This window comes from Giraffa tippelskirchi, chromosome 1 (genome assembly GCF_054371585.1).
Source record: "Giraffa tippelskirchi isolate mGirTip1 chromosome 1, T2T-mGirTip1v1.2.pri, whole genome shotgun sequence".
NCBI classification, from domain to species: domain Eukaryota; kingdom Metazoa; phylum Chordata; class Mammalia; order Artiodactyla; family Giraffidae; genus Giraffa; species Giraffa tippelskirchi.
In genome coordinates this window covers 159,280,877-159,301,926 of record NC_137275.1, presented here as the reverse complement: position 1 = coordinate 159,301,926, position 21,050 = coordinate 159,280,877, and the positions used below count along the sequence as shown (strand labels likewise).

Here is a 21,050-nt window from a genome sequence, read left to right as displayed (position 1 = left end):
TATTTGCTACCAGTTAACTACAACCTTACAAATCAACCAGATGACATGTAGCAACATAACAGTTTTCAGAAGACAGAATGTTCATGATATGTATGTTTTATAGGAAAATGGATGTCTCCCTGCTAAAAATATATAGTCCCAAGATGAGAGCTACAACATTAGTCAGCCCCCAAGAAACCCTGTACTAATACATTTGCACTATAACATGTAATTTAATGCTTTGTGGGCCTTGATCTGATATGCTATTAAATCTAGCAATCTAAATTTTACAAAGATTTCATCTAGAAGTGGGGAGTAGGCAGACCAGGGGAGAGAGAGCAATCATTTCCCATAGCCATCTTGAATAATATCATGAAAAGCTATGCAGATGCCTGCAAACATTCACCTCTCAGCTTATTCTTTCACTGAAGCATTTCTATTTTTAATAGTCATCATGCACTTTAGCAAAATTCAACTCTACAAAGTTATATGTTTTTTCAAAATCTGGGAACAGTGGGAAAATAGGGAAATCCTATTGCACAAAAATTAATTTTGCAATGCAAAAAAAAAGTTTTTTTGATAATTCAAGCCTTTATGTTTATTTCAGTAAAGCCAAATCCAGCAAACTATTTTCAGCCAGGATTAGTCAGAACTAAAAGGTTGGACTGTTTTCCTTCAGAGACTGAATGTCTCTCTTGCCTGCAATAGGCCAGTGTGTTCCAAACAGAGTAAATGGGATTGCCTTCAATTGCTTGTCTCCTTCTGGCATTTTTAATGCAGAACCTTACTGACAGAGTAAGATTTTGTTGGCTGGAATGCAATTACTCTTTTCAGTCATATAACCTGGCATTCTTACAATGTATCAGCTTCAAGTTTTCCTTAAGAAAAATCATAACATGGGGCATAATGTAATGACAAGAAATGCGATTTCATTTCTCCAGAAATTCTTAAAACCTTTTCAAAAGTACCTACTGGACGGTGAAAAAGTGCTTCTAATACTTGCCTTACAACTACCACCTGTTTGGTTTGCTTTTACATGAATCCGACAACTTGGCAAATCTATCATCAAACATTAACATGGCAAACATAGGCCAGATTCTTTATTATCAAGACATACTACAAAAAGAAGGGACTTAGGCTACAGGGCCACCATCTAAACAAGTTCCTTTTCAAAATCATATATATATTTCACACATTAAGTGACCTGCAGCATATTCAATATCCAGGAAATACCTACAATTCTCAGATTTTTAACTTTAAAAGAAATATTCTTGTCCATCTGGACTAACATAAAACACAGGCTCTTCTTTTTTCAAGAGTTAAGTGAGCTGTCTGAGATTGTGCAAAGCCACCCTGTGATCCCAAGTGTGATGTCCGGCTTATAAACCCATAGGGTTTCTGTTAGGTGTGAAATGATTGTGCAACCATTTAAGAGTCATATTATTCAAAAATAGTAAATTTTGCAAAGAAACAGAGGTAGTTCCAGGATTGATGCTGTGAAAGGGGGAGATGGGGAGAAAGACACCATGCCAACTTCTTTCAACACCAAAGGCACTGTCCCCTCTGGGTTCTTTCTCTTTATACATTTTCACCCAATTTCTTCTCCTTAGAGTTCAGGGAGATCCAGTCAGGTTCTGCTCCTGTGGTATCCCTGAGTGTTTTAATGCTGGCTATAAATAATTAACTAGTCTCACAACCTTGGAGTGTGCAGTGTGCAGGCACGTGGGTGCATGCAGCAACATTTTTACTAGCCAAGTTGCTAAGTGTGAGTTCCTTTCCAAGTATCAGAACCATCACTCTAACCCTAATACTCACCTAGTTATTGCAGGGAAGGGGAAGTCACTGAATATTTACTTTGGAAAAGAGCTAAAGCTTTGCTGGTGGCGCAGTGTGTGTTTCTTTGCCCTGCACATTTCAGTAAGTTTAAGTTGGTGCCTAATGGGAATCAATTTTCTAAGATTTTGGACAGTGTGGCAGATGAACCTCCCCTGATCACACACATTTGCAGACGAGAATCTACAAGTGGAGAGATACCCCAGGCACTAATAATTAAAGAAACATTCCCCTTCCTCAGGCTGAAGAGGAGTCAAATCTCATGGATACCTAGACCTCCAGCACCCAAACTCCATAAAAGAAAACACTCCCCAACTTGTGGCAGAGTTGGGAAAACCACATACACCTCCAATGAACTCCCGGGGGCTTTAGCAGACTCACCGAACACTTGTTGGGCTTTTCCCCCGAGTGAACTCTCATGTGGATCAACAGTTTATAGCGGGCATTAAATGGCTTGTACCTTCGAGGACAACCGGCCCAGAAACAAGTGAAGTCTTCCCCTTTGCGTTGGTCTATGTGAACCTTCTCGATGTGCCGCACAAGTTCCTCCTGCTGGTCATACAAGGCACTGCAGTCGATCCAGCGACAGCAGTGCTTGCCCCCAATGTCATCCATCTCCCCATCCTCCTCCAGGGCGGCCTGCGGCAGGGCCAGCGGCTGGGCCTGGTGGACCAGCTCTGGGTGATGCAGATGCGGGTGGGCATGGTAGGGCGGCGGGGGGCCTTGGGGCTGGGGCGGCGGTGGCAGAGGAGGCAGAGGGGGTGCAGGGGGCAGGTCCAGGACACCGCCAGGGAAATCATCCAGGCGCTCCGTCTTCAGCAGGCCGGCCGCGTGGCCGGCAGGGTCCGGCAGGCCATGCTGCACCACCATGTTGTTGACCAGGCCAGGCTGGAGGCCACCATGCTCCAGCTGCTGCATGCGCTCATACTCCAGTGCACTGTCCTCGTCGTAGGCCGGGAGAGCCAGGCCGCCGCTAGCCACCCGCACACCCTTCTGGCTGCTTGGCACTGAGCACGGCTGGGGAATACAGCTGCCTCGCACTCCCAGGAAATGCCCGTAGACCTCAGGCTGTGGGGACATGTTGGCGGGGGAAGCCCTCGAACCGTTGATGTAGGCGACCAAGGACGTGGGCGAGGTGCGGATGATGGTATTGAAGTCTATCCCGATGCCATCGGACAACGGGGACAAGGACAGTGCTCTCTTCTTGGAGCGAGCCGAGTGGGACCTGGCTGAAGAGTGTCGGGGACTGGGATAAGGAGAGTGGCTATTTTCCATACCGAAAAGGTAGGACGGCAATGAGTTAGAGACACTGTTGCTGGACATGGCTGTCCCAGGAGGAAGGCTAATTAGGTCCCCTAGATCAGTGCCATTCTGAGAGTTGTGGTTCGAGGAGAGCGAAGGGAGAGCCCTATAGCCCTGCAACCACTCTTGTTTCACGTTCAAGGTTGACTGACTTTCTGTCAGACTCAAAGTTGAGGAGGCCAAAGACTCTCGCGAGATAAGGGACCTGGAACAGCAGCCGGAAGAGGAGGAAAAAAAAAGACAAACATTTTAGCAGGATATGGATTGCTTAAGACTAAAAGAACATTGCATTGACAATCTCTTAAGTATTGCCCCTAATTGCATTCTCAGCTAAACACACATTCTTTGGCTAAGATAAAGCCCAAGACTTTTAGTACATAACATTTTACCAAGACGAAAAATAAAGGCTAATGCCTACTGGAATAATAAAACAAAGATCTATTGTTATAAATAATCTAATACTTCAATGATAACAAATAGTCCTTGCTATATTTTTGTATATCTTTTTTACTACAGGGAAAAATTAGAGACCTAGGAATAATTATTGAAACTTGTCATGGCAAACCAAATAAACAAGTATTTATTAAGTACCTACTATGTGCAACACACTACAAATAGGCATTGTTAGGAATACAAGTCTAAACAGAGTCCCAGCCTTTGAGTGAAATCTATTTGGTAAGGTAAAACATAAACTGATGCTTAATTTGGAAAAAGTAAATAAATCAAAGTCAAAGGGTCATCCAGAGGATCTAGTAATAATTTCACAAATTTGTTCCACTGACATCAAGGAATTTTACACATTTCTATAAAAGACAGCAATTCACACTATAAGTTGTCAGTAGTCAGTCACAACATCAAATTGACCCAGAAATAAAAATTATATATAAAATACAGCTGTAATATATAAGGGAGTGACAACCTGAAGTCAAGTCATATTTGGAATTCTGCATGTGGGTCATGCAAAGTTTTAATTACACCTGCAGTTTTGGATCTTCCATGAGCTGCTGTCCTCAAATCAGAGCAGATTTGCACTGAGAGCAAAGCATCTGCTTTAATTACTATAGCAACAATTCTTCTCCTGTCTTTCTTACCCTTTATAAAATATGCCTCACATATCACAACATTTATCTGAATATCAAAATGCTTTGTATTGTAGTCTAGCCACTTTAAAATTCATTTTGCTTTACCATGATATCTTTGCTTTAAAAATCACTGAAGGGAAAAGCTATGCCTTTTGGATGGAAACATTGTCCCAAAGAGGCTAGACACAATTCACTATACTCCCAACTCAGAATGGTGTATATTAAAAAGCCAGTTTTTTAATATGTGCTTTTATTAGCTTTCTACAGAGATCTTTTTTCTGACAAAAATATTTTAGATATTGTATAAAATGTCTGTCTTTCCCAGGATGAGCCCACTTACTACTTCCAGCTGTTATAAAGCAACCTGTTGCAAATGAACTGAGGGAAAAATAAAAGTATCCTCATCCCATCTGTTCCTCTTACTTCTTTTCACAAAATGGAAGCCAGGAACACTGTTTCCTACAAGCATGAGAGATTAGCAAGAAAACATCTCGACTCTGAAATGCACTGTATTAGGTGAGAGATAACACCAGTGTCAATCTGGTTTTTCATCCAGTGAAGTAATGTTTACCAATGACAAACACAGCAAGAATTTAAGTCCAGTTGCCCTTAACACAGATTTTCTCTTCTCTGTCCAGATCCTTATATTTGGGCTGAAGTCCTTTGCAAGTCCCAAAGTAGTTTCTGAACCATCTGTTTCTTAATTTCCCATGAACACTTTCAATTATTTTCCCAGCACACCCACAGCATGTAGCTCTCCCTGCAGAGCTCAGCTGAAGGCTCCTGGTGATAGGATTCAAGGGCCTTTTAGTCCCTTCCCCAGGGAGATTCAGGAATTGCTTTCCAACCCAAGTCAAATCAGTAGTCATGTCATATATAAGGCAAAGACAACTGACTTTGCTTTACACCCTGAGGTTGAGATGGTTTATATAACATTCTTAAATGGTGCATTTGCCTGGTCACTGCCATACCAGAGCATTTCAGATTTTTAAGCAGTGAATTTGTTGTTCAGTCACTCAGTGTCCGACTCTTTGCAACCCCATGGGCTGCAGCATGCCGGGCTTCCCTGTTCCTTACTATCTCCCAGAGTTGGCTCAAATTCATGTCTATTGAGTGGGTGATGCTATCTGACCATTTCATCCTCTGTCACCCCCTTTTCCTATTGCTTTCAATCTTTCCTAGCATCAGGATCTTTTCCAGTGAATCAGCTCTTCACATCAGGTGGTCAAAGTACTGGAGCTTCAGCTTCAGCATCAGTCCTTCCAATGAATATCAAGGGTTGATTTCGTTTAAGATTGACTAGTTTGAGAGATCAAGAAAAGAGATCAAACCGGTCAAGCAGTGAATAGCAGGTAGGAAGTATTTTACCCACCTGTATATGTTTTGCATTTGAAATTATACTATTTGGTTTGAGGGCTGCCTATAGTGAGACATGTTCATTTGTTCCTTTGTTAAGAGCTATTGCTTATTTTTCTTAAAATATGCCTAAATATGACTTGATTTAAATTTGAGCATAATTCCATGCAGGCACATTCCTTAACTCCTTAGATATCTCAGTGTTCTAAGACAGTTATCAAAATTTTTTCAGAAAGCAATTCTATGTCCTACTCACTAAGGCAATAATATGAATGGAGAGCTCTCTTCTTGAATACTTAATAAGAACAAAACTTCCAATGAATGGCCTTTGCCTAGCAGCCCACCTCTCTTCTGAGCAATTACCCAGATCTTTTAATATTTCAAAGTTCTAATCCATGAAACCTGTCCCAAAGATAGTAGCTCTCAGTAAAAGTTCTCTTTCCAGAAAAATTATATTCTATCTATATTGAACCTTAACATAGCTAACTTCAGGCATCTGTGGGTGTTGTCTTCCTCAATAAAATTCAAAGACCTCCAATAAAAGGGATTATTTTTATCTCTGCCAGTACCCACCAGAGTGTTAGATGAAGTTCCCCCCGCCAAAATGTTGATTAAGGTGAGTAAATTAATATAATGATAACCATTTTTAACTTACAAAGTATTTTCCCTATATATTATTCCACTTAATACAGCCTGTGAAGTAAGCAAATTGGAATTTTAAAATAGCCTCTGTTTTACAAAGAATAAAACCAAGGTTCTGTGAAATTCCTCCCGATGATACCAGAAAAAAAGAGGGGGGCCAAGAATGCTAAAATTAGTACAAATAAAGCAGCAGATTTGATAAGCAGTTACTTAGTTGGATCAGATATATCCTCTATTGTTTTCCCCATATCATACCCAACACATGGTCCATAATGCTCTTCTCGATTAAAAGATCTGGTATAAGAGACTTAAAGTCACACAAGCTATAAATGGAACCCACATTTTCTGTTTTATTTCTGAAACAATATGTTGAATTATTGAGAAAGATTGCAAAAAACTCTTTCCTATAATCCCTGCTGCTACCCACACTAGCCCTATGGGAAAGAAAGTGACAAAGAGCTGTGGTTCTATCACCATACTGAGAGAAAGCTCCATTTCTGGATGTTCATCTCATCCTAAGCATATTATTTCCTGTACCAGTTAATTTGAAGCTATATGTGAAAGAAATATAACTCAAACAAAATGAAAGCAATATGAAAAACTTAAGAAATCATCAGTGAAATAGGTTAGGGTGGCTGATGAAGCAAGAGCTCAGTATCTCTACTGAGGCCATAAGAGGTGTGATGACTAAGCCAAATTGCTCAAAAGAAATACTTACATACAACAAGGAATTCCTCAAAAAGGTGCTCAAGAAAATGACTATATATCTATATGTATACATATATATACATACATATGTCATGAAAAAGAGATGTGCAATGAAAGAGTTACAGAATTGATCCAATAAAGTATTACTTATAATACTGAAATAAAGGGAAACAAATGCCCAGTTATAAAAGACTGATAAAATTAGAGCTTTATTTATATACTTTCTAATAAAATGGAATCTTGGGCAGGAAGAAGTCATTATATGATGCTTAAGATTTTTTTTTACCACAAAAGATTATGACAAAGGAAATTGGTTATATTAACTGAAAAAAGTAAATATAATACTATGTAGGTCATTATGATGTACATGTTTGCCTACTGGTGGCTCAACAGAATCCGCCTGCAAAGCAGGAGATGCAGGTTCCATCCCTGGTCAGGAAGATCTCCTGGAGAAGGAAATGGCAACCCACTCCAGTATTCTTGTCTGAAAAATCCCATGGACAGAGAGCCTGGTGGGCTACAGTCCATGGGGTCAAAAAAGAGTTGGACACAACTTAGTGACTAAACAACAACAAGAAGGATATATGTCAAAATTTCCCCCGTGGTTGCCTATGAGTGATAAGATTCAGGATGACTATCATATACTGTCTTGTGCTTGTCCACGATTTTCCACATCTTCTACAATTAGTAAGAATTACATTGATAATCAGGAAAAACTAATAATTTTTACAGTTTTTTATAGGGCAACCATCACTCAGATTGAACAGTTTAAGCTTCCACCCAGCCTCACCATCCCAACTCCTCCTCCTCACCCCCCGACGCCCCCTACCCTCGGGCATGCTCCCAATAAATAAAACACAAAGCTGATTCTCTCTCCATCTTATCTTTATCTCTAGATAGTAAAATGCATTTAGGTTGAACTGTTGCCTCCTATCCTATCTTTCCTCTTATGGAATACACAAACCAGTTTAAGTATCACAAACAAATGCAACCTTTCCAAATTGCTAAAAGTGAATTTGGTATTTTACCAAGCTACTTCCCAACTCTTATTTTTTTGCTCATCCTACCAAAAAAAAAAAAAATTTCCATAGAAGGACTCACAGAATACATAGTTAAAACATATGTCAATGCATCTCTAAGATGTTGTCTTTTAAGTATAAAAATTTATGCTAAGGAATCAAATATGCTAGAGAACACTGAGATAATGACCCTTCCCTGCCCAACCCATGAAAGGGACTGCACTATAATGCATGGTTGGAGCAGCCTGTGCCCTGCCTACCTTTAGTTTCTCCATTAATTATGACTCTCTGCCTTCAAGGCATGGGCTGGACTTGCCACAGACAGGAAGCTGAAGACTTCCCAATGACACCTACCCCATGAGTACAGTTAATTTTACATGCAATACTCAGCAAGTCTGAAGAGTCCCTCAAGGCATAATCATCAACAGGAAAATGACAGAAGCAGCTTTCCATCACACACACAAAAATCTCAGGTGAAAAAACATATTCCCATCTCATTAAAAAAATTGGCATAAAAAATCATCGAGGAACTGTGATTTCAGAGTCTTGAATAGCAGCTAGGACAGTGCAGAGACACAAGAGGGAGAAAGATAAGAGGAAAAGAAGAAGGAAGGGGAGGAAGAAGAGGAAGACAAAGAACCCAGAACTGCAAGGCATCTCAACAGATTCCAGTCCCCCAAGAAGGGTACAGAGGTCCACAGAACAGAGGTCCAATTCCTTTGCAAAATCACAGTTACAGCAGATCCGGGACTCAGGCAAAAACTTTGGATTGTATTTCTCCAAGAAGACTACTTGTAAAAGATGAAATAATTCATTTCAAACATAGAAATAGACCTTACACATTGCAGAGTATTTTGGTTTTATGTAGCCTGTAATATCAACCTTGAGAGAGATAAAAATCTGTCTCAGATAATTTCCCTATTTAATTATCTCCCATGAGATAGATATATGGCATTTATTGAACCTACTTATTTCAGCACCTAATCAGGAATTGTGTTGAAATGTTATGTAACTCACACATGAGAGTATGTCTTCCCAGATACATCATAAAGTCTGAAAATTCACAATTTCTATCTTTAACTTTTCAACTGTCTCCCTAAACTTCAACTATTATATTATGCAGAACATAGATATTTAAAATACTTGGTTAGACAAGTGAATGGGTGGATGGACAGGCAAAACAGACTATAAAGCAGCCTTAGGATACTGCAACATAAACACTGAAAAATGAGCTGCTAAGACAGATGTACATGGAACATCTTATCTTTCCAGGCCATGATATGATCTTTACCAGGAATCAAAAGATTAATATACTGGTGTTTAGTCACAGGGGGCTTCCCAGGTAGTGCTAGTGGTAGGGAACCCATCAGCTAATGCAGGAAACATAAGAGATGCAGGTTCAATCCCTGGGTGGGGAAGATCCCCTGGAGGAGGGCACGGCAACCCACTCCAGTATTCTTGCCTGTAGAATCCAGGGACAGAGGAGCCTGGCAAGCTACAGTCCATAGGGTCACAAAGACTAGGACATGATTGAAGCGACTTAACATGCATGCATTTAGTCACTGAGGCCCCAAAATCTCAAAGTGGGCATTAATTTCACTCACACTTTATGACAGAAAGTACTAAATCATTCCTCCCAATTAAGATGGTATTATGGCACACACGGTTTTTATACACCTTCCCCTACAAAGCTCAAAGTAAAAGAGCTGTTTAAGTGAGTGAGAGAGAGAATGAGTGTGTCTGTATGTGTGTTGTGTGGGCATGTGTTCAGGAAGAAAAGGGAAAACACTCATGGGTGTGATTATAACATAAGAAGGGGGAAAAAAAAGTAATTTGAGACCTGGTATCTGAAGGAGGTATATTCAGGTTGGCTGCATTCATTGCCCTCTGTAAGCTAGGACTGATCTGGTTGCATGCTGTAGAGACCTGGCTTGCTGGAGGTGAAATGGGTCCCAGTCGCTGAACCATCATGGGACTGCTGGTGACCACTAGATTGTTGCAGCTGCCTTTTCCAATGGACTTGCACTGAGGCCCAAAGCCAAGAGCCCCTAAAAACAAATGAATCAGGTTAGCTTTCACGTCCCTTACATCAAAAATCAGTAAATATACATATGTGCACACTTATATCAGGACTCATCTTTAAAGACAGTCCTTAGATCATCTTTTTTTTTTTTTTTGTATTAGTGATACCAAAAAGCTTTCTCTAATTCCAATGAAAAATCCATAATGCCACAATAGAAACCCTTCTATAATCACCACTCATACAAAATATGCTTACATTTTGCTCCTTCTACATTCAAGTGTCCAGTTATATGAAGAATCATATTTTATCATCTCTTTACCCAAAGGGTTAAGGTGGTAAGTAGATGGGATTACTTATATCAAACCATGTATTTTCCAAAATAGCTAATATCTTAAATCATCCAGCAAGGAAAGGTGACACTACTGACAAAAACTTGTTTAACTGGTTCACTTCATTCAAGTCTGGCCTTTCAAAAAGCCTCTTTAAAAGGATATAGTCTGGCTGTGTCTCTCCAATCTTTATTTTTCCTCTTCACCCTAATATATTGTCATTGGACATACACCCAATTTTTAAAAAATCAGGACAAGACAGCCTTAAAACATCATTTTAAAAGTAGTATGTTAACCAAATTTGACATAATTTTTCATTTCATTAGCAACAATCTTTTGAATGTGGTAAAAATTTGGTACATAACAAGAGGGGAAAGGAAAAAAAAAGAAAGAAACCCTCAAGAATCTGTGCCGTTACGGAAAAGTGAAAAGCAAAGAGGAGAAAGGTAAACACTGCCATGACTCATTTAAAAAAAATAATAATAGTCATTGAATCATTCTAGACATTCTTTTTAAATGGATATACTTTTTCAAACATTTTTTGCAAACTATTTGGTCAAGTCTCAGTTCCCATTTCAGGCAAATGAAAAGAAACATGATCCTAGGTTTTCTGGCAAATTAGGCTCTGAAGTTTTCTCACCAAATTCCTCATCTCTCTCATTGATATATTTGGGATCAAAGTAGTAGAAAAGCATCACAGTAACCTTCCTCACTTAGCTTTAGAGAATATAATTTTTTGTCTTTTCAAAAATTAACAGTCAAAAAAATGACTTTTCCATCTTTTGTAACATTCTCTTCCAAGAGCCCACAAAACTAAGGATAAACAAGACCTTAGCATAATCACCAACACTCTCATCAATGAACTCACATCTCCAAAGTGCTAGGAGAGTCACAGCATCTTTAGCAAGCAGGAAGCCTTCTCCAGTCCAGGCCTCTGGGAAACTAAAATCCAAGTGGTAACTGACTTGCCCAAGGTCACACAGGGATTTACTGACAGAGCAGAAACAAATTCTATGAGAGTGCATTTTCATGGCACCTGTGTATTTAAGTTTAGGTGCTGGATGCTTAGTTCCTTCCTTGGATACTTTCCAAGATCCAACAGAAATGTCTCCTAATTTTTTCCAGATACACAAACCAGAACCTACCCCTCTCCCTGCTGCTTATATCTGATGCATTTTGTTGTGCCTTGAAACATCAGTCATAGATAGTCTATTTTCATAGTTCATATAACACTGTACCATCAGGGTTTCATCTTGACACCAAGATAGTGGGTACATTTTTGTGCAATGATCATAAGCTTAATATCTTTTAAAATTCCAACAAGCTACATGCAATTTGCTTTTCAAACTCCCTTTTTACCTTGGAAAAAGGCAATGCCCAGTATATAAGACACTTGAATTCCATCCCCAGGTTCCATCCCTACCAGCAACTGCTACTAAAAGCAATATTAGATGTCAGGTGTTCTGTCCAATTCAGTGTCATATATTTATCTAAGGAACTCACTCATTTCGTGCCTGTTTCCTTCACAATAAAAAGGTATTAATATCTACCTCTAAAACAAAGACATATTAGCAGCTGGAATAGCACACCCAAGAAATGCTATTTGGTGCCAAAGCAGATTAATACATCATTTCATCAAATCTTAGATGCCATATAAGTCATACCATTATTTCACGTATCAGTAAAAACATCAAACTGGTACATGGTGTTAATATTTCACAGATACTCTGATGTGAAAATAATGCACACCTTAGAATAGATAAATACCAATAAGACTGCTGGAAAAATTATTTTAACCCTTTTCTTGTTCACACTTTTCTCTCTGCTAGGTACAGCCTTACCCTAACTTGCCTACCTAGTGATCAGCCTCTCTCTTCAAAGATCATCTTCCCTATGACTCCCTTCACACATTAGCAGCTGGGCAAATCTAAATGAATTCTTCTTTTCGTTCCCCCACAGGCTTTTAGGACAAATTTGCCTCAGGGAACTGAAATGTTTACATGATTGTCATCCATTTATACTTGATTGCTTTTTAGAGACAAAGCTGTTGCTTGAGACATCACTGCTTCTTCAGCACCTAGCCTAAGGCCTGTACAGTACACAATAAAGTCTGTCAATGAAGCTAAGAATGAATGAATGAATGAAAAAAAAAGATTTTAATATATGATATTAAATACTGAGACATGATTTCCACTAAAGTCCTCTGGTCTTCTTGTTTAAAACCGTGCCATTTTTCAAAAGCAGACTCCAACTAAGTCAGTCCTTTGATGTTTCTCCACAGTGTGACTAATGAGAGATATGGATGGAAAATGAAGCTGTGGGAGTAGTAATTATAAATCCATCTTCCTAGGCTAGAATTTTTACAGTGGTCAAGGCTGCCCTGGTAACCCTATACCCTGGATTCTCACATTCATAGTACTTTTTCTCTGACTGTAATAAAGAAACATTAGTCCTCCGCTCCCCAGCGTCTCCATCATTTTCACAATAACACCTCCTACTCCTGAATTCACTAGTCAACTTGAGCCTCATCTAACCACAGAGGAGTGACAACTTCTGACAGGAATTACATACAGTGTCCATGAAGCTAAATGGTAAGTTTCTTGGACACACATAATGTTTGTGGAGCAGTTTTAAGAACGTTCTGGAAAATGGCATCATCACTCTCACACTTGGAGGCAAGTAATACTTTGACCAAGAACCACTGTGTTCAACGCAAGCATCTAACTTCAATTTTTTTCATAATTCTGGGGAGAATGAATACCTCCAAGCTGCTCAGAATTGTCTAGTGTATTGTAGTTTGGGCTCTGGAGACAGCCTGCTTGGGAACTGAAAACCCAGGATGGTTGTGTGACTTGGACAAATTACTTAAATATTTGTGTTTATTTCTACGTCTATGTCATCTCATCTGTAAAATGGGAATAAAAAGAAACTACTTCATAAGGTTGTTGTGCATCTAGTATTAATTATATACACAAAGGACTCCACACATTGCCTAGCACATAGAAGGTACTGAATTGATGTTAGCTGTGATTTTTGTTGCAGCTGTTGTTATTATTGTTCATGCCTGTCATCACTTTATTTCCTGCATTCTTTCTTGAAGTAAGAAGAAAACAGTTCTTTATAACTCCTTTATAAAACAAGATACAAGTAAATGATACTATTTAATTCTTTACCCATTTCCAATGTTCTTTCTGCTTTGAGCCTGGAGCCAATTTTTTTTAAAACCAGGTGTCATCACAGATAGAAGAAAAGTTTTCAACTGGCCAAGTCTGAACGTTCCTTGGCTTGTCATTCCCTGAAAACAAACCATACAACTTTTCTGACTACCAGATGTGCCAACTACTTGTGTGCTGGTTTTCACTTTTAAATACAGCTTATTTTTAGAGACTGTACAATGTTTTTTAAAAATGTGTTTACTGCTCAAATAAGGATTAGAGTAGATGGCATTCTAAGTACCACATACATCCTAGCCAAAATCACTGCATGCTGGTGGGAAGTACAAATGTTTTGCATTTCCTGAACTGAGAGGTCATCTTAGCAAGGCCATGTTTTTAATTAACATGTTCATTAGTTAAAAGAGTTCTCTTGAAGTCAAATAGCTGACTATGTTGCAATTACCCCTGCTAAGGCTGCATCTTTCAGAACGATTTATGTTTAATCACTGGTTCCTCTAAAAATGACACAGATACTGAGGGAACATAAATGACACATATATATATGAGAGGTGGTAAGGAAAAGTAATCAGTTCTTTTTGTGGTTTTTATTGTTCATTCAACTGATACTAACCAAATGCCAACCACGAGACAATGGTGAGCAAGAGACAAGAGTCCCATCAAGATTCCAAGAGCTGCCGATGAAGAGCAACACCAAAACAGCCGTTCTATAAAAGAGAGCCCTGCTCCTAGGTTGGGTCATTGAAATGTCTTTCTTTACAGGTCAAACATGATCAAATAAGAGCAATTTCTATATGGTTCAACCCCACACATATGCAGAGTGTTTTGGAAACAGAAATAAAGCATACCAGGATTTCAGTGTGTCTCACCCATCCACTGACAGTGTGACACTGAGCAAGGTACTTAAAAGTCTCTGTGCTTCGTATCCTGTAAGATCCTGAGGAAAGTAATAGTACCTAATGCATACGGCTTTATGAGGATTAAAAGGGTTAGTATATATTATCATATACTTTACCGTCTTTAAGGATCAGGGTTTTCTTCCCAATCTTTCACTGTAAAACATTTCAAATCTACAGAATAGTTCTAAGAACAGTGCATGAATCCTCTTTATCTAATTTACCAATTGATAAATTCCATCTGTTAATCCATCTAACCATCGATCCATCTCTCGCTATATATAAGCCTATTATTGTTTTAATTATTATGCCCTTCACCCCAAAATATGTAACCATAACACAATCATCAAATTAAGACATTTAGCAATGATATAGTACTAGTGTGTAATACACTACTTATATTCAAATATTACTAATTATCCAATAATAACCTTTAGAGAAATTGTTTTCCAATCCAGGATCATGAATTTCAAAGAAATATTTTGCAGAAGTGTATCTTCAAGGATGGAATAGTAAATCAGTGGACACCAGGGAGCTATAGGTTGTTGGAAAAGTAGAAAATCAGAGAAATAAAAGAAGAGAGAGGTAACAGCAAACAGCACAATAATTAAAAGCATGGATCGGTACCCTAGCTTCACCACTGAATGGCCATGGGACCTTGGACAAGTTACTCAAGCTTTCTGTGCCTCAGTGTTCTGATCTCTAAATGGAGTTAATACTACTATTACTTACCCCAGTGAGTTGTTTTGAGGATTAAATGATCTAATGTATGTAATATGTCTAGGGCCTGGGACTTATGCATTATAAATGTTAGTTATATTTTATTAAATAACTCATTTATGGTACCTTTCTGTTATTTCTAGCACCTCTTTTCTTGAATGACTAAGGACTGCATGCTGATACCTCCCAACCTAAGACCTTCCACTTGACACACAGCAGACTTATCCTCCCCTTGATGGACTGCAGACTTCAGGCCTTTCCTCACTCCCATCTTATCTTACTCTTAGACTCTCCCCAGCTTTCATTCATACTCCTCCCTGGAACTAGAGATAAATTCTTACATACTAAAAGTACTAGGCTTATTATATAGTGTCTTATCAAATTTGTAATGTTTTACTGCAGAGATATAGTAGTGACAACTTTCATGAACACATGTATGTACTCACATGTGTTCATGAAGTTGTAGTAATGTGTTACTCTGAAATATTAGTAAAGCAAGGGTAAATGGCTAAGAACACCAAAAGAAGAAAATCAGAATGAAATTGCTAGCTTTCTTATTCAGGAACAAAACATTTAAATTTAGTGTATGTTACAAACAGTCAAAACTGCACAAAACTTATGAGAGGGAAGGACTACTAAATAGAGCATCCTGCCTCCATGGTGCCAGTAACTCCGTAGAGATAAGACGCACTCACCTAGGAACAACCAGATAATGATACTTGACTGTACGAATAAAGCATGAAACTGAAGTACAGAGACAGGAGTTCAGAAAAGGGGGAAATCTCTATGTACCGGATAATTCATTAAAGAACAATCTTAACCAAAAAAGCATGTCTTCAGGAAGTCCAAAGGTTTTCAACAATAACAAATTATGTGAGGTCATGGACAAATCCACAGTCAAATAACTTTGGGAAACTCTAATTAACCATATCTCTTTATTACAGGTCTTCTCAGAGTCTTTATAAAATGCAAATGCACATAATAAATCTCCAAGAGGAGCAAATAATACACAAAATATATTTGTTTAGGGTGCTTTTTTTCCCCTATGACTCACCCAAGACTAGCATACTAAAGCACACTCTTTAGAAAACAATAAGCTAAAACCGAAGGACAAATGAGCACATGAATGAGGAGATAGTAAGGTGCAGACATGGAAACAGCAGGGAGGAGGCATGGCATGTATTAAGGAAATGAGAAATCAGAGTTGCTTGCAAGAAGCGGATCTGACCAGAAAAAAGGGAGAAAATAGAGGACTTGTTTAGTCAGGCTGGTGGGCCTGAATTAACAACTGGACATTATGTATTCACCCATGGCACCAAACCTGGCTGCACATTAGCGTCACCAGGGAAGTTTTTCAAAAATGCAAATTCATAGGCTTCACTTCAAACCAGCTAAGCCAGATGCTGTGCTGTATTTGGCCTGCTGACATGCACCTGGAACCCTGTGCTACAGATAGTGGTGCATCTCACTAGAAGCCAAGTTCAGCCACGATTAATCTGGTGGAGATGAGGATCAAGGATGGAAGAGTACATTAAAGAGAAGCTGGACAAACAATGAGGAGCAGCCCCCATGGTGATAAATGACAGCATAAGAAAGCAATAGTTAGGGAAGCAAGTTAAGAGTAAGATTGCGGATTATATATTGTAATTGGTTGGTAAAGATTTAGGAGATCAAGTTTAAACTATCATCTGTAAAATAGACCGCTAGTGGAAAGCTGCTGTATAACACAGGGAGCCCAGCCTGGTGCTCCGTGATGACCTAGAGGGATGGGATGGGAGCCAGGAGGGAGGCGATATACATAATTATGGCTGATTCCCATTGCTGTATGGCAGAAACTAACATAACATGGTAAACCAATTATCCACCAATTAAAAAATAAATAAAGAGGAGGAAAAATAAATTTAAAAAATTAAAAGGAGGAGGTCATATAAAGGCCATTTTTGTAACTCCAGTTTGAAATTAATTATTCAATACCAGATAATAAATAGATTAAGTCCTAATCCAGATTAATTAGGATTTCCATGAATTGTGGCAATGTCCCACCACTTTGCCCCCAGGAGTTCAGCTTGAATCTACCAAGTTTATCCCACAAAGAATATAACTTTCACACTAACACTCTTCTAACCTTAGTCAGTATTAAGGAATGTTGGCCACCAAGTATGGAATCACCAGCATTACTCATTTCATTTTATCCCTGCATTAAATGGAATCATATTTATACTCTGAGAGATTAAAAAATATCATATTCCTTTCTGTACCACTCAGTGCCCTGGATTCCTGGACATGAAGTCTGTCTTCTTACTCTCCACCACTGGGCACTCCTGATAAGATGTTATTAAGAACACACAGCTCCAAACCACCTCATAAAGATGTAAAGATATATTAAACAGCATTCCCAAACTTTATATTCTAAAGTCCCATCAGTCAGCTATTGTACATCAATTATCAACTAATTAGTACAGAGTGCTTATGCTGACCTTTCTGTTCTCTCTTGTAATGATTTGCCAAGTTAACTGAAAGCTGCTTTGCTCCATAGAGACTCTTAGTGAAGCAAGAGTGTTAAATAAAGTTCACCAACAATTAGCCTAGAAAACCAAAGAGGAAATGTAAGCACATTTTACTGCTTTTCCCTGGACCAATTTTCTAACAATCCCATGGGACAAGAGTAGATACATTTGTTAAATAAGCAAACCATTACTCTGAAAAGCTGAAATATCAGTACTGGCATAAATTCATTGCTCACTGATTAGGTATTCATTTATTTGTGCTCCTGCTCTGTGCTGTAGTATATACTCTAGGGAGTCCAGATACATAGATAAGCTAAACAATTCTTGCTTACTATAAAATCTAGTAGACTTACATCAAGGCTTACACATGTGATTAATCTATAAAGATGTATGAATTCAAGGTGAAATTACACTTGCTCTGTAAAAGGAGGACTTCCATGAATATATGAAAAAATGAGAAAAAAAGAGGAAGGCAGCATACTTTAACGGGCAAACTGCCTCAGCTTCCCCAAAACCATGAACAGATCATATTTATTAAGCACTACCTGTGGGCTTAGTGCTGTGCTATACTAATGGAGGCCTGGGCCATTGGGTTTTCCCCCAAAGAGCCTCTGACCAGTAGGAAAGAGTTTTAATCAACACACAAAATGATTAGGAAACACCTAATTTTTTTTAATTGAATGAAAGATCCTTTAAAATCTACAGTGCTTTACAATTTTCAAAAAGTTTCACACATGGGATTTCATATAATCCCATAATAACCTTTTTCCTCCTACCCCTATATTGCCCCTCCCCTCTTCTCTCTTCCCACTGGTAATCACTGGTTTGTTTTCTTCATCTACGAGTCTGCTTCTTTTTTGTTTTATTCACTAGTTTGTTTTATTTTTAGATTCCACATATAAGTGATATCATACAATTTTCATCTTTCTCTTTCTGACTTATTTCAGTTAGCATAATGCCCTCCAAGTCCATTCACATTGCTGCAAATGCAAAATATTATTCTTTTTTATTGCTGAGTAGTATTCCATTGTGTGTGTGTACATCTGTGTGTGTGTGTATCTCATATCTTCTTTATCCATTCACCTGATGATAGACACTTAGGTTGCTTCCATGCCTTGACAGTTGTAAATACTGCTGCTATGAACATTGGGGTGAATGCATCTTTTTGAATTAGTGTTTTTTGGATATATACCCAAGAGTGGAATTTCTGAGTGGGGAAGGTCACTTGGAGGAGGGCATGGCAATCGACTTCAGTATTCTTTTTAAAAAAAATTTATTTATTTTAATTGGAGGATAATTACAGTATTGTGATGGCTTCTGTCATACATCAACATGAATCAGCCATAGGTATATATGTGTACCCTCCATCTTGAAACCCCCCCCCACCTCCCTCTCCACCCTATCTCTCTAGGTTGTCCCAGAGCACCAGCTTTGGGCGCCCTGCTTCATGCATCGAACTTGATTTTACATATGGTAATGCACATGTTTCAACACTATTCTCTCAAATCATCCCACCATCTCCTTCTCCCACTGAATCCAAAAGTCTGTTCTTTACGTCTGTGTCCACTCCAGTATTCTTGCCTGGAGAGCCCAAGGACAGAGGAGCCTGGAAGGCTATAGTTCATAGGGTCGCAAAGAGTCAGACATGACTGAAGCAACTTAGCATGTACATAGTAGCTCTATTTTTAGTTTTTCAAGGAACCTCCATGCTGTTTTCCATTGTGGCTGCACCAGTTTACATTCCCCCCAGTAATGTAGGAGTGTGCCCTTTTCTCCATATCCTCACATATGTGTTCTTTTTTTTTTTTTTTTTTTACCATCTGAGCCACCAGGGAAGCCCTATGTGTGCTCTTTTTGGTGATAGCCATGGGGCTTCCCTCATGGCTCAGTCGGTAAAGAATCTGCCTGCAGATGCAGGAGACCTGGGCTCGATTCCTGGGTCGGGAAGATCCCCTGGAGAAGGAAATGGCAATGCACTCCAGTATTCTTGCCTGGAAAATCCCATGGACAGAGGAGCCTGGCAGGCTCCATGGGGTTGCAAGAGTCAGACAAGACTTAGCAACTAAACCACCACCACCATTCTGACAGGAGGAAACATCCAATCTTAAACTGAGCTGCCATGTGCCAAGCAAAGAAATAGATTAGACAAGAAAAAGAGCTGTTAACTGGAAGATTGGTGGAGGAGGTGAAACTTGACCTGAGCCTTTTAATGGCCTGAGGGGAGAGGGAAGTATGAAGAGGAGATTTACCAAAGTGAAGTGAGAAAAATGTGCTTGGAAGAGAACTGGGAAAGCTGCCCACTGTCAAAACCTCTCACTGTATGGAACACTGACTGGGATCCCCTGTCAGAGAGTAGGTGCTCAACAACTGGATGAATGAATAAATAATATCACTTTTAACAAAAATATAGTTCAAGGTCACAAAGTGAGAAGTTCCCTCTTAAAAGTGAGCTGTGATGTAGATGAAAGAAAGAGATCCCTGGTGAATACAATTGTTGACATATCCTTATCTCTTAAGTCCCTGAAGAGCTGGAAATATTAGTTTGCTGCATCTCTCCTTATTCCCTATACATACACACCTACACATTTTGACATGAAGGGAGAGTGGTCTAAGGCAGTCAGTGTAAATCACCAGAACTTGTTTTTTAGGATCTAAGAGCTGGCTCTAAGGGAAAATCCCATTCAATTCTTCATAATCAGGATATCTTCTTAGTATCTAAAAGTCATAACTTATACAGTCATCATTAAAAGCTACTGGGCTAACATCATAGTAACTCCTCAGCACCGTCCAAAGAAACATATACTGTATCATAATTTTTTGTCACACATTCTACATAGGCTTACATGTTCAAATGGGATGCCCAGAATTATAAGACCCAAAGAAATGGGAGGCAGTTACGGAGACCACATTCTCTTATACTAAAAATTGTCACCCATATTTCTAACAACCAGAAAATACTTGGCTTCCTGCGTCCAGAAGTCACACACCATTGTTCAACGGTCTTATGAACAAGATATCTTTTGCTTCTAGGCTGCAGATTCTCAACTTATGCTCCAACATCCATTCAAAAGCCTAGGTACATGCAAGAAAATCTGTTGAGCTGCTACTTGTATTTTGTGCTCCTTTGTCTCAGGAAAAATTATAAAAGGGTCAAAAGTAGACACTGCTTGATTTCATTATTTCTTCTAGTCCTGTGGGGAAGCCTAAATCCACTGAGATTACCCAGGTGCTCTGAGTACATCTGAAGAGAAAGCCAGAGGAGAGACTGCCCAAAGTCGGGAAGAACATCAGTTTTACAGTACCCTGAGCAGTGAGGCAGCTCTCAGTGAAGGCAATAGGGGTAGAGAGAATGGTTGCAATGGCAAATGTACAAAGCCTAGGCTCTAGGTCTAGGGGCTCCCAGCTCTGGCAAAGGTTTCTGTGCCAAGCACACTGCTCGGCAAGCAACAGACTTCCAGAGACCATGTGGGCTTGGTTAAGT

General features: G+C 39.1%; 1 protein-coding gene across 27 annotated transcripts in view; it reads right to left on the bottom strand.

The window, feature by feature from the left end:
* The window catches only part of GLIS3 (GLIS family zinc finger 3), a 674,355-nt gene that overhangs the window by 315,912 nt on the left and 337,393 nt on the right, over positions 1 to 21,050 (bottom strand). For 11 of the 27 annotated variants that reach the window (XM_081502011.1, XM_081502031.1, XM_081502068.1 and 8 more), the window contains 2 exons: positions 9,762 to 9,969; positions 2,194 to 3,319 (listed from right to left, as the gene is read on the bottom strand). In XM_081502011.1, coding sequence (XP_081358137.1) covers positions 2,194 to 3,319; positions 9,762 to 9,969 — 1,334 coding nt within the window. Of the gene's footprint in view, positions 1 to 2,193; positions 3,320 to 9,761; positions 9,970 to 13,446; positions 13,569 to 14,773; positions 14,878 to 17,539; positions 17,648 to 21,050 lie in introns of all 27 variants that reach the window. The other 16 variants (XM_081502086.1, XM_081502078.1, XM_081502097.1 and 13 more) reach the window with 3 other exon arrangements.